Source organism: Eupeodes corollae, chromosome 1 (genome assembly GCF_945859685.1).
Source record: "Eupeodes corollae chromosome 1, idEupCoro1.1, whole genome shotgun sequence".
Classification (NCBI taxonomy): Eukaryota; Metazoa; Arthropoda; class Insecta; order Diptera; family Syrphidae; genus Eupeodes; species Eupeodes corollae.
In genome coordinates this window covers 106,713,375-106,726,299 of record NC_079147.1, presented here as the reverse complement: position 1 = coordinate 106,726,299, position 12,925 = coordinate 106,713,375, and the positions used below count along the sequence as shown (strand labels likewise).

Genomic DNA, 12,925 nt, shown 5'->3' with positions numbered 1-12,925 from the left:
CACTCTTAAAAGCTTGATGATATTTTGATGCCTGTATATCCGCTTCTGCTTTTCAGGTATTATTTAAATTTGAATTCCTGAACTCGTTCATTTAAATGTTTTCACCTCTTCATATAACATCCCTGCTTTGAAACGAATCCCAGAAGAAAGAGACAGCTACATGCTTTACGAATTTGTTTTGCATTCCTATCTGTCTACTCTTTTTTCATCTCAACTTGTTTGTTGATAAAGAAAGCAGCTGATTTGCAAATAAAAACTCTAAAATATAAAATACGCCTTTTTCTTTAATAAATTTTCATTTAATTGAACAAAATAATTTCAAAACAAATACTTAAAGACATTCTCTAGCCATGGGTAATCAATTAGTTGGTATAGCACCATCACAAATCTTCCCTGTTGAGCATTACTTCTCAGGAACATTTGGCACCGAGATTGTTTTTGATTCCAAGTAAGTTTTTGTTTATTTTAATAAAAGATCATTAATTTCAATTGAAATGTTTTTAAACAACAGCATGGGCAGTACACGATTCTTCAAAGTAGCAAAAGCTAAATCCGAAGAGGGCCTGATTGTTGTGAAAGTTTTTGTAAAACATGATCTTACTTTGCCTCTGGAAGTGCACAAGGAAACAGTGGAGACCATCAAAAAGACACTCGCCAATTCTGTAAATTGTCTACCATTTCAAAGAGTTGAGGTAAAATTTATTGAGTGTACACTTAAAAGCCCATAATCAAGGTTTTGTTTAACTATCAGATAACCGATAAAGCGGCCTACATCATGAGAGAGTTCGTAAAACACAGTCTATACGATCGAGTCTCCACACGACCATTCCTTACAACTCTTGAAAAGAAATGGATAACTTTCCAGATCTTATGCGCTTTGAATCAATGTCATAAGCAAAAGATTTGCCATGGCGATATTAAGGTAAGGTACCAACTTTTATCTGTGGTTCCATACTTGAAAACTCTTATTTCAGTTAGAAAATATCCTCATCACATCTTGGAACTGGATTCTACTATCAGACTTCGCTTCATTCAAGCCTACTTACCTGCCAGAGGACAATCCCGCGGATTATACATACTTTTTTGACACAAGTCGTCGTCGAACTTGCTACATCGCTCCGGAAAGATTCGTTAAGACGATGACATCCGACGACGCAGAGGGAAATATAGCCCAGTCTATACTGCCCACCAATTCCCTGGTGGCAATAGGATCTCAATATTCAAAAAACACACTACCAGCGATGGATATCTTCTCGGCGGGGTAACTACCATCCAATGTGAATTTCTTAAGCCTTTTAGTATAAACTTTATTTCCATTAATTTAGCTGTGCCCTACTTGAACTGTGGAGTGAAGGAACGGCTCCGTTTGAATTCTCTCAGCTTTTGGCGTACCGTCGAGGAGAGCGCGAGTTAGTTGAGAAGCATTTATCGGGAATCGAGAATGAAAATCTTCGCAATCTGCTCGCATCAATGATCAATTTGAATTCGATTAATCGTCGCAGCGCCGAAGACTATCTCGACCAAGAACGTGGACGTTTGTTTCCCGAATACTTCTATTCCTTCCTGCAGTCGTACTTGCAAATGTTCTCATCCGCTCCCATCATGTCTCCCGATGACAAAATAATGCGTTTGCATTCCGACATAACCCACTGCATCAAAGTCCTAACCAACCGTCCACTGAGCAATGATGATGATGATGACGATACCGAAGCAGACGAGAATCGACCGGCAGATACTGATTCGGAATCAACAAAAAGTCCATCCCAAGAGCAAGATGGACTGATTTTGATCATAACTGTTGTGACATCTTGTATCAGAGGTTTGCAATATTCCAACAGTAAGATCTGTTGTTTGGAAATATTGCAAAAGCTCTCACAATATACAACTTCGGAGACTATTCTTGACAGGATTCTACCTTATATCGTGAGTAGATTCTTTTTGGGGAAGTTTCGTACGGTTAGAATATTTCCTTTTTTTCTTTTCAAGTTACACTTGGCTCAATTCTCATCTGCCAAAGTTCAAGTTCAAGCTGTGGAAACTCTTACCACGTGTCTAGGATTGGTCAAGGAAATACCACGTAACGATGCGAATGTCTTTCCCGAATATATTTTACCGTCAATTGCTAAACTTTCTAGCGAACCTGCAGCGGTTGTTGTGCGTGTGGCCTTTGCAAAGAATATTTGTAAGTCTTTTCTCTCAAAACACTATGGTAGATAGAATTTGAAGATTGTAACTGTTGAATTTTTGTTGTCCAATTTTTTTAGCTAAACTTGCAAAAATTGCGATATATTTTTTGGAGGAAACCCAAAGAAACACACCAAGTGAAATGCCCTTCAGACGTTATCAAGCCGAATTGAATGCATTGCACGAAATTATTCAACAAACGGTCTTAAGTCTGCTTACAGATTCAAAACCAATAGTTAAGCAAACATTAATGGAGTCTGGAATTTGTGATTTGTGCGCGTTCTTTGGCAAAGAGAAAGGTATGTAAACAAATATGAAGCTACTCTTAATCTACAGAAAAGTTAGTAAGTCAAATTAGTCAAGAAATAGAATCCAGTAGCAGAGGGCCAAGGAGACCTAAAACCTTTTTAATATCAATATTGACATAAGTATGTTTATTTTGTTTGAAAAAATCAATCGATCTTAAGACCTTGAGCTTGAAGAGCTGTAAAATCAATACAAATCGAAGCATTAGAAGTACTCCTTTCACAAGACTGACATAAAAGCATTCTTCCATGGCCTCGCCATATACATTAGGAATGATATTGCTTATCAGCTCTTACTACAATATGGTCTTTAAATTCTCCGTGAACAAATCGTTCACTACTGCTTCATTAATTGAAGCCCAAATTTAGACAGAGTATCAACTTCTCGTGAATTTTATGCTTTGTCTGATTCCATCCAAAGTATTGTTTCGCACTGAAATCGTTGTTACGGGCGATTGCAATGTACACAATTCTTCATGGCTTCAACATTCAGGCCAGACAACACCCGATGGAGTGTGTGCAGAAATCTTCGATGAGTTGAACCACCTAACTCAGCTAGTCAACGAGCCCACCCGAATATCGGACGTGGTAGGTCGAGCAGAAAACACTCTTGACTTGTTTCTTACCTCTGACCCTGATAAGTACACTGTGTTCTATCTCCTCTAGGCACATCTGGCCATTGTGTTATATCAACTCCTAAGAGAACCGTTTGGCAATACGAGAAAGACAACTGGGACGGTCTAAATAATTACTTTACTATCTTTAACTGGTCACTATGCTTCCTCGATGGTGACGTTGACGTCAGCGCTGATATGATAACAAGTTTAATTCTCATGGGAATGAGAACTTTTATACCGAACAGGGTTAAAAGTATCAGACCCAAGGAAAACGCATGGTTTGATGCGAGCTGTAAAGAGATTATTAGGGCCAAAGAGGTAAGTTTCCGTTGCTATAAAGCCAAAAGTACTGAGGAAAGCCCGAAAAAGTTGAAACAAGCCAGGAAGGCCTACAACGTCCATATTCGACGGACCAAATTTTTACATGACTTAAAATTACTGCAATGTCCCAAAGGCAATAAGAATTTTTGGTCAATTGTAAAAAACATGAGGAATTCTTCCTCTTCATCGGTTCCTACGCTCGTTGTCAATGACACTAATTTTTTTAGCTCTTTAGAGAAAGGTAATCTCTTTGCTAGGCAGTTCGCCGCAAATTCTACGCAGCCAGTGAGTTTTATGACTCCGCCTGTACTTGAGCGAGTTGGCGATTCTATGGGACTAATCTTTTTTCGCACTCGTACTGTAGCGAGAGTCCTTAGAGATCTAAACACACATAAATCTGCTGGTCCCGATGGTTTCCCCGCTATTGTTCTGAAGAGGTGTTCTTCATCGCTGGCAAAACCACTGCGTTAGCTTTTTCATCTGTCTTACTCCTCAGGTCTGGTTCCGAGAGGATGGAAAACTGCGTTTGTGCAGCCCATTCCCAAAAAAGGTGAATCTCCTCACCGTCTTATTACCGATCGATTGAACTTACGTCCTTTCTTTCCAAGGTCATGGAAACGCTGATTAGATATCAGCTCAAGAAATATCTTGAAGATCGAAAGCTTATTAATGACCGGCAGTACGGCTTTCGAGGTCCACTGGTGACCTCATGGTCCATCTCACCGAACAGTGGAGCAAATCTTAACATCGCTTTGGAGAGAGTAAGATTATTCCACTTGATATTTCAAAAGCATTTGATAGGTTTTGGCATTAGGCTCTCTTATCGAAAAAGTGCGCTTTCGGTTTTCATGAATCCCTCCTTTATTTGATTAGCAATTACCTTTTGAATCGTTCAATACAAGTTGTATTTGATGTCTGAAAACCATAAAATAAATGGTGTGCCCCAGGGCTTTCTTCTATCTCCAACACTCTTTCTCATTTTCACATTGTACAATGGGGAATAAAAAACCGCGTGAAATCTACCGCTTCGAAAACCTAATGCTGTCTTGTATCGTTAAAGAGAGATATACCCCCCTTGCCATTATCCATGGATGGCAACAACACTTTAAGGAAGATATGTTGAGATTTTTGCTGAGTTAAATAACCCGATACACGTTGCAAGCCAATCCACCAGCATTCTAGACGTGTTTCTTACCTCTGATCCTAATAAATATGGGGTCAGTGTTTTATCGTCTTCAGGCACATCAGACAATTGTTTCATATCTTCAAGTTTAACAGTTAAAGAAAAATCTCAAATCAGGATGATCCATTCAATATAGACAATAAAAGCCAACAATCCCTCCTTCCCCACTAAGACGAAGTAAAGATTGCCATATCTAAGTGGAAGTCTAACAAATCTACCGGAGCAGCTGGTCTGGTTAGGACCATGCACCAATTTATCGGTAAGATATGGTCGAAAGAAAGCATACCCGATGAAAAATGGAGGCCCTCTAAACTGCCTACGTAACATCGCTTACAAAATCTTCTCTGCCGTAATATGTGAACTTTTAAAAACCTTCGTCAATAACCTAATGGGTCCTTATTAGTGTGGTTTTAAAGCAGGAAAAGCCACATTCAATCAAATATTGACATTGCGGTAGATCATTGAAAACCCAAGGACATCAAATCGTCACATACCATCTTTTCATCGATTTCAAGGCCGCAAATGACAGCATCTACAGGCACGGAATGCATAGAACCATGTCTTGTTTTGGCAACCCAGCTAAACTCGTGCGTTTGTGCAGGATGACCATGGAGAATTCTAGCTAAAGGTTTGAAAGAACTAAAGCGAACCTTCGATTTCAAAAAAAAGGCTTTAGAAAAGTTGATGCGCTGTCATGCGATTTGTTTAACATCGTCCCTAAAAAAAATAGTTGCCACCACGTTGTCACTAGAGACACTATCTTCCAAAAGTTTGTCCAATTACTACCATATGCTGAACTTAGCCTAATGTCAATGGGGCTTTTATGAGTATTGAGGCAGAGGTGGCAAAATTTGTAAGCTTAATAAGGGTAAGCTATCATTAAAAAAGGACCTACAACATTGACGACTTAGTCAAAACCTCACTTTCGACAGGAGTAAATTTGAGGTAGTACCTATAAATAAATTAATTAGGTGGCGCAAAATTCCTTAGAGAACCAGGGCCTAATGATTAAGAACTCTCAACCGTCCCTGTGTGTGAGTAATTGCAGGGATGGAGGGGACCTACAGTTTTTTGCTGAATTCGAACGGCTAATTTGAGAAAGTACTTTTTCATGACAAGAATTACTCTTGGAGAATTTGTCAATTCCTCGAAAGAGGCAGTACCCGTAAAAAAAAACTTTAGGTTTCACAGGCAGGGATTGAACCCTATCGCATGATAGTCCAACGCACTAACCATCATTCCACGGGTAGCCTAAGTAGTACCTAGGCTCTGCTAAATCCTTCTCTCGAGTGACCAAAGGTTCCCTATATTAGATCGTCATCATTCCCGTCCTGCTTTACGGTGCAGAAAATGGATTATTAAAAAATTGGATGAAAGTACCTTGGGTCGTTTCGAGGGTAAGTTGAGGAGAAAATGGATCGACGAGCTGTATAGCCAGAAGGATGAAAGTAAAACGACTAAGATGGATTTTTCTAAAAAAGGCGGACGCTGCCACTTCTCAAACTATCGTCCAATTGCACTCACGTCCTTTCTTTTCAAGACTGTGGAACAGCTGATTAATTATCAGCTTAAGAAATATCTCGTAGAACGAAAGCTTTTTAATGTTCGGTAGTATGGCTTTCGTAGCAAAAGCTCCACAGGTGATTTGATGGTTTATGTAACCCAACAGCATTACAAATCCTTACATCGTTTGGAGAAAGTAAAATGATTGCTCTTGGTATTTCAAAAGTATTTGATAGAGTTTGGCACCAAGGTCTCTTATCGGAAATGCGTGCTTTTGGTATTGACGAACCTCTGTTCCGTAGATTAGCAATGACCTTTCTAGCATTTGAATATAAGTTGTATTGGATGGTTTCAAATTTGAAATTTTTAAAATAAATGCTGGTGTTCCTCAGGGCTGCACTTTGTCTCCGACTCTTCCTTATACTCATAAACTATCTCTTATCTGCCCTTTCTAATCCATTACACTGTTTTACTAACAGTAGTGCCCTCAGCTGAAAATGAATATATCCGTTTTTAGGTGCTTGCATGTTTGTCCTTCAGATGCGGATTTTAAACGGCAGTGTATGATAAGCTCATTAAATTCCAATTTCCTCATCATTGTTCAATAGGGATTTTTAAAAGTATTAAAATTTGTGCTTCAAAAACTTCAATCAGTCTCCTTTCTTCAAAGTGTAATCGACACCCTATGCCATCCATTCATCCATGAGTGGCACCGATACCGATATTTGTAAAAACCAGTTTGCATTCCCCCTCAAATTAAATAAAACCGGGACTATTTGGTCCTTCCTGAAACGCTAGTGAACTTGATAATAAAGTTAATTACCTAACCTTAGCTATGAATAAATCGTAAGAAATTTCCTGTCCACTCGTACTCATAAGAGAAAAAAGGAAGCCACAATTGTAGGCCTCAGAGCTAGACTTTCCCAAAAGAGAAAGTAGGAATCTCTTTAATTGAGCCAAAGCCACAAGACTAGCATCTCACCGGAACTTACAAAGAATCTTCCTGGCGGTCCTTCTGCGATACGATAGAAGAAACTTCCGAGACCACAAAAAATCTTTCAACTAATTCAGCGATGCCAATCTGTCTTAAAAATGCAGTCACTTTCCTGGTAGCTTTTTAGCCGCAACTTGTTACCATCAAATTCGTTCAAGTTTCAATGTAGCATATCCACAAGGTCTGATCACGAGGGACAAGTTACAATGGGCTCTCAACAGTTTCGAAGTTTCGAACCATTTAAATCTAAGGACCAGATGGCATTATACCAGCCAAATTATAAAAAACCTTAGACATAATTGCACCAATCCTTGAGTCAATTTTTAACAGATTTCTTTATCTGGTAAATATTCCTTCAGCACGAACAGAAGTGAAAGGTATTTTCATACCCAAAGCAGGAAAATGCTTGGAAGTCAACCCTTAAGGTCTACAACCTATAAGTCCATCATCATTGCTTCTTAAGATCTTAGAAAGATTGATAGATATTTATCTAAGGTCAAGTATTGATGCAAGACTTCTATTTATGTCTTAACTGTAAAGGCAAATCGGTTGAAACGGCTTTACTTTATCCCAATTCAAACAAAACGTTCAGATTTCTAGAAAGAAAGGGCATTCCTAGAAGACGAGTCAATCCAGCTTTACACAGATGGATCAGAAATAAATTAAGGGGTTGGTCTGATCGATTTAAATTAAGTTTCTCATTCCGCCTTCCCTATCATTGTAGCATGTTCCAGCCGAAACTTTTTGCTGTAAAAGATGTCTTATCCTGGCTTAAAGAAAACGTGAACATCAGTTTGATACTCACCTTACCTGTTTGCCGGCCCATAGAAACATTCCCGAACATTTTAAGGCAGATGAATTCGCCAGAAATGGTACAGTCAAACCTATTCTACCACCTTTGGATTTGGCCTGCAAACATCAGGTGGAATATGTTTGATCACGAAAAAAATCTGGCCCACTCTAAGTTTAAAGCGCACCACGCGAATAATCGTGTTCTCAAATAGCTTTTAAAGAAGCTGTATGGATGAAGGAGAGCTACTACATGCATTGCCTTAGCTCAAAAACGCAAGTTACCTAGGATAAATTTTCTACAACGATCTAAAAGATCTCAATTATATTAACATATTTCACGTTTCGTAAGGGACTCAAACTTGTTTCATTGAGCTTAGAAGAAAGCTTCAAGATTCATGTGCTATCACAATAGGCCATTAAACTGGCCTAAGTGTGTCCTACTTCATTACGAAAAATCACTTTAACCTTAACTAAGCTATTACCCCCCCCCCCCCCCCCCCCTCAAAGAATTCAGCCGTAATACTCGTACTTCCAGGAACGCTCATCAGTGTACCCTTGAGCTTTATTTCAGAAGTACTATCAAGTATAGAGATTCTTTTTTTAAACCGCACATCGAGAATGTGGAATGCTTTACCGAACGCAGTATCTCCTCTCAAATCATTCCCTATTTTCCTAAAGCTCGCACTGTGTGTGTTTTAACGCAAACATGTTAAGGTATTGATAGACCCTTAAGTTCCTGTAAACTAAAGAATATTTGATTCCAAAAACACTTTCAAGACTTTTGTTCGATTTCATCTTTCCAGCCAACGATGTTGTGCTCTCGCACATCATGACATTCCTCAACGATGAAGATAAAAATCTTAGAGGAGCGTTCTACGATAACATTTCTGGTGTTGCGGGTTATGTTGGATGGCAAGCTTCTGATATTTTAGTTCCACTTCTCCAACAAGTAAGTATCATAAACCAACACAGGTCTTTTTTCAAAACCTCATTTATTTCATTAAAAACAAAAATTCATTTTAAAAAAGGGATTTACTGATCGTGAAGAATTCGTTATTGCCAAAGCCATTCGAGCTGTGACAATTCTCATTGAATTGGGTCACATTCGTAAGCCTGCTGTTACGGAAATAATTGCCGAATCAGCTTGTTATCTCTGCCATCCAAACCTTTGGATACGTCATGAAGTCGCAGGAATGATATCGACAACAGCAAAAATCTTGCACGACATTGATGTGCAATGTAAAATTATGCCAGCCATCGAGAAATTCCTGCGAATGCCTTTGATACAAGTTGAAATGCCTGAGCTACTCTTGGACAGTTTACTTCCACCGGTTCCAAGAATTATCTATGACAGTGTTGTTAAGTAAGTTCTTATTGTTTTCTCAAAGAGTCTTCTTTTTAAATGACTTTACTTTTTGTCTCCCAGATATTCAGATATTCAAAAATTCGTTGCAACTTTAGAAGATCGTAAAGTTGTTCGAGAAAATACCCCTGAGGGTATGCTGCCACAATACGATGAAGTAGGTCCATCTCTTAAGAACGTAAGTGGATAGTCTTGAAGTTGTTATGTGATGTATGATTCTAAAAATACATGACTTTCCAGCTCTTTCGTCGTTTGATCTCAGAAGGACTTAACGAGCAAATCGAAATGCAACTCCTCGAAATGAAAGCCTACATCCTCAAAGTAAAGCATAAGCACTCGGAGCTCAAAGAACAATCTCAAAACGGACGAATTCGTCTAGATCGAGAGGATATACTTTGCCATGATTATCCTCTGATTGATAAATCCTCAAAACTAGATCCCAGAAAGAAAGGTCGTCAAGATGGTGATCTCAATTCGAACTTGGAATGGCAGCATATTTTCAACGATGGACATTCCACTGCAGCATCACCTTCCGGCGATTTGAATGTTTCACCAGTTCAAGCAGGAAGTCCTTCTTCGGTCGGGCAGATTCCCCCGACTGCAGCAGCTTCTCTTGGCGAATATACCATTCCGGAACGAAATCTTTGGACTGGTAAGAAGTTGTGTTATTGTGACAGAATTTTTGTAATGAATTATTTTAGAGCGTCCATCAGAATGCCGATTCGACGTGGATAAGTTGCGAAATAAAATCAAAGGTCGATACAATGCCACACAAAGTTATCATTATGAACGTAGTCATTCCCCCTACCCCTCGGGTTGGCGCATGAATGGAACGATCATAGCCCATTTGTACGAGCACCGTGGTTCGGTAATCAAGATGACCTCGTTGAAGCCCCATGGAGCTATATTTGCCAGTGGGAGTATAGATGGAACCGTTCGGCTGTGGGACTGTAACAAACTCTATGGCCATCATGGCATACATAAATCCCGGCAAGTCCATGTTGCCAACACGCCGATCTACTCGCTTGCCGCCTGCGATGGTGGTCAATCTTTGGCGGTAGGAGGAAAAGATGGAAGCTTATCGATCATGAGAATCGATAGGAATTCATCAAAGATGGCGCTGCAACATGCGATCCACACAGATGAAAAGTAAGTTGATATAAATCGTGTCACAATTATAAGAAGAACTAATAAAATGGTGTTGCCTTTTAGCGAGCACAACGATGGCCCAGTTGTTGATATGCAAACCTACGAACAGTCCTCGCCAAGTGTTATCATCTATGCGACTCTGTATGGAGCGATTGTCGCCTGGGATACTCGCATGCAAAACAGTGCTTGGCGCTTGCAGAACGAGCTGCGTCATGGGGTAATTACAGCAATATGCGCTGATCCCACTGGGTCATGGTTAGCAGCTGGTACTTCTGGAGGTAAACACATTTGCTGGGATCTGAGATTCCAGCTGCCAATTGCAGAAATAAAGCATCCGTCTGACTCTTGGATCAGAAAAGTTGCATGCCATCCAACGGAGCCTTCATGTTTGATATCAGCCACACAGTCGAATAATGAAGTGTCGATTTGGAACATTGAAACTGGTCACCGACAGACGGTCCTTTGGGCAAGTAATGCACCAGTTTTGTCCAATACGAGTTTGGTAAGAAGAATACTTTTTTTTCTAAAAGTTGTCCAAGTTCAGTATTGATTTCTTTGTTTTGTGTGTTCAATTTAGAATGATCCTTCAACGAGTTGTGGGATATTGGCTGGAGTTGTGGACAAGTCACCGTTTGTTTTGACTGGAAGTTCTGATCAAAGAATTCGTTATTGGGATTTGATGTCGCCGAAAAACTCAGCATTAATTGTTCCATCGGCCAAGGATAATTTAGCTGATGTTTCATTTACCTATAGGTAATGTATTTGATTTGGAAACACGCTAACAATATTGCTTATATGTCCATTTTTTGTTTTGTTGATAAAGTTCCCGCCTAACCGATGGTAGTCAAGTTATAGAGGAAAACATTATTTCTTTGGCGACGACTGACTTGGGATCTCTGCGAGCTTCAACTGAAGAAACACCACGATCTGGACCAGAAATGCCTTCGCATAGTCATCATGATGCAATAACAGATTTATTGATGTGCAAAAATGATAAACAACAAATATTCATTGTATCAGCTGCACGAGATGGCGTTATTAAGTTGTGGAAGTAATTGGATTTTAGTTTTTGGAAATGTTTGTTTTGCAATGAGTTTACATTATTTTATGTATCGTATTGCATTAGAATGATAAGAATTTTATTTATGTAATATATCTGTGATTATAAGGAAATTAATTGTTTTTTTTCATCACTTTCGTTTCGAAGCTTTTGATCGGACAAAAGTTACAATTCTTTGCCTTAAATTTTGTGTATTTTAATCCCTATCGCCCCAAAAAAATCTTTTTTTTTCTAGAAGTATTAGAAAAGCTGATTTTAATATTGATATTAACTATGAGAATGTGGGCGGATACCACGCCTTCTTAATGGAAAACAGTGAATTTACGTTACTTTGTTAAATTCAAAGATACATTATTCTGTCAGTTACGGTTTTTGTAATTTTTGAATAGTTCTTTCTTACAAGGAGCACTTTATGGAATAAATCAACTGTCGGCACACAGAAGAAGTGACGACTTTATCATTTCAAAAAGCTAATGAACAGGTTCAGACGACATTCTTACTTACTAAAAGTGGCGCAACAGTCCGGTGCGGACCTGGGCCTCAACCAACATGCGTCTCCAGCCAGCTCGGTCCCTAGCTAGATGTTTCCAGTTTCGCACACCAAGTTGGTTGAGGTCTTTACCCACCTGCTTGTGCCAACTGAGTCGCGGTCTTCCTCTACTGCGCCGTCCCTTGGAATTGGATTCGGAGACCTTCCGGGCTATAGCGTTGATTTCCATTTGTTTTACATGACCTAGCCATCTAAGTGGTTGGACTTAAGTTCTGTTAACTAGGTCAGTGTCGCTGTACAGACTGTACAATTCGTCGTTGTATCTCATCCTTTACTCTTCATCTACAGCAGCTTTGTTTGACTTCAGTTTAGATATAGCTTTCTTCACTTCGTCGTGGTCGGGTATGCGGAATTATTGATCTGCGTTGCCTAGGTTGACTGGTTCTATCTCTCTTACAACGGAATACTGTTCGTCATCGCCGTTATATAAAATAGACTGCGGTTCTACTACGATGTTTTCCCTGATCGTCCTTACAGGCTTCTCCTAAGACAATTTCAATCTCATAACCAGGGCACTACTGAAATGTCTAATCCAAAAGCTCGAAGAATATGTCTTTGGTGTCTTCATCTTTCTCCTCTGTTGAGGCATGCGCGCATATTAGGCTTATGTTGTCGAATTTAGCCTTAATGCTAAACTGTTGAAACTCAAAACTTTTTGCCTGAGTCTAGTTCCAACAACAAATCCGCACCCAAATAGACCATGTCTCTGTTCTCATTGCAGTCTTTTAGTTTGCGTTTGCCCAGTCCATCCCATCGCACTTCTTGTTTGGCGCTTATATCTGTCTTGCAGCAGTTTAGGGCTTCCGCTAATAGTTCAGCTATACGCGGTCTGTTAAGGGACCTAACTTTCCAAGTACAGATCCGAAGATCGCTGTCCTTATTTGCTTGGGTTGTCAACAGTGAA

The 12,925-nt window shown here is 39.5% G+C and overlaps 1 protein-coding gene across 1 annotated transcript; it reads left to right on the top strand.

Moving 5' to 3' along the window:
• The first annotated feature begins 214 nt into the window (after positions 1 to 214).
• On the top strand, positions 215 to 11,584 carry LOC129939871 (phosphoinositide 3-kinase regulatory subunit 4). The gene is made up of 15 exons (XM_056048050.1): positions 215 to 448; positions 512 to 692; positions 752 to 922; positions 975 to 1,261; positions 1,326 to 1,923; positions 1,987 to 2,182; positions 2,265 to 2,483; positions 8,703 to 8,848; positions 8,928 to 9,262; positions 9,326 to 9,440; positions 9,503 to 9,914; positions 9,964 to 10,411; positions 10,475 to 10,913; positions 10,989 to 11,164; positions 11,235 to 11,584. Exons 1-15 carry the CDS (start codon positions 351 to 353, stop codon positions 11,464 to 11,466), a joined length of 4,053 nt encoding a protein of 1,350 aa, XP_055904025.1. The 5' UTR covers positions 215 to 350; the 3' UTR covers positions 11,467 to 11,584.
• The last annotated feature ends 1,341 nt before the right edge of the window (positions 11,585 to 12,925 follow it).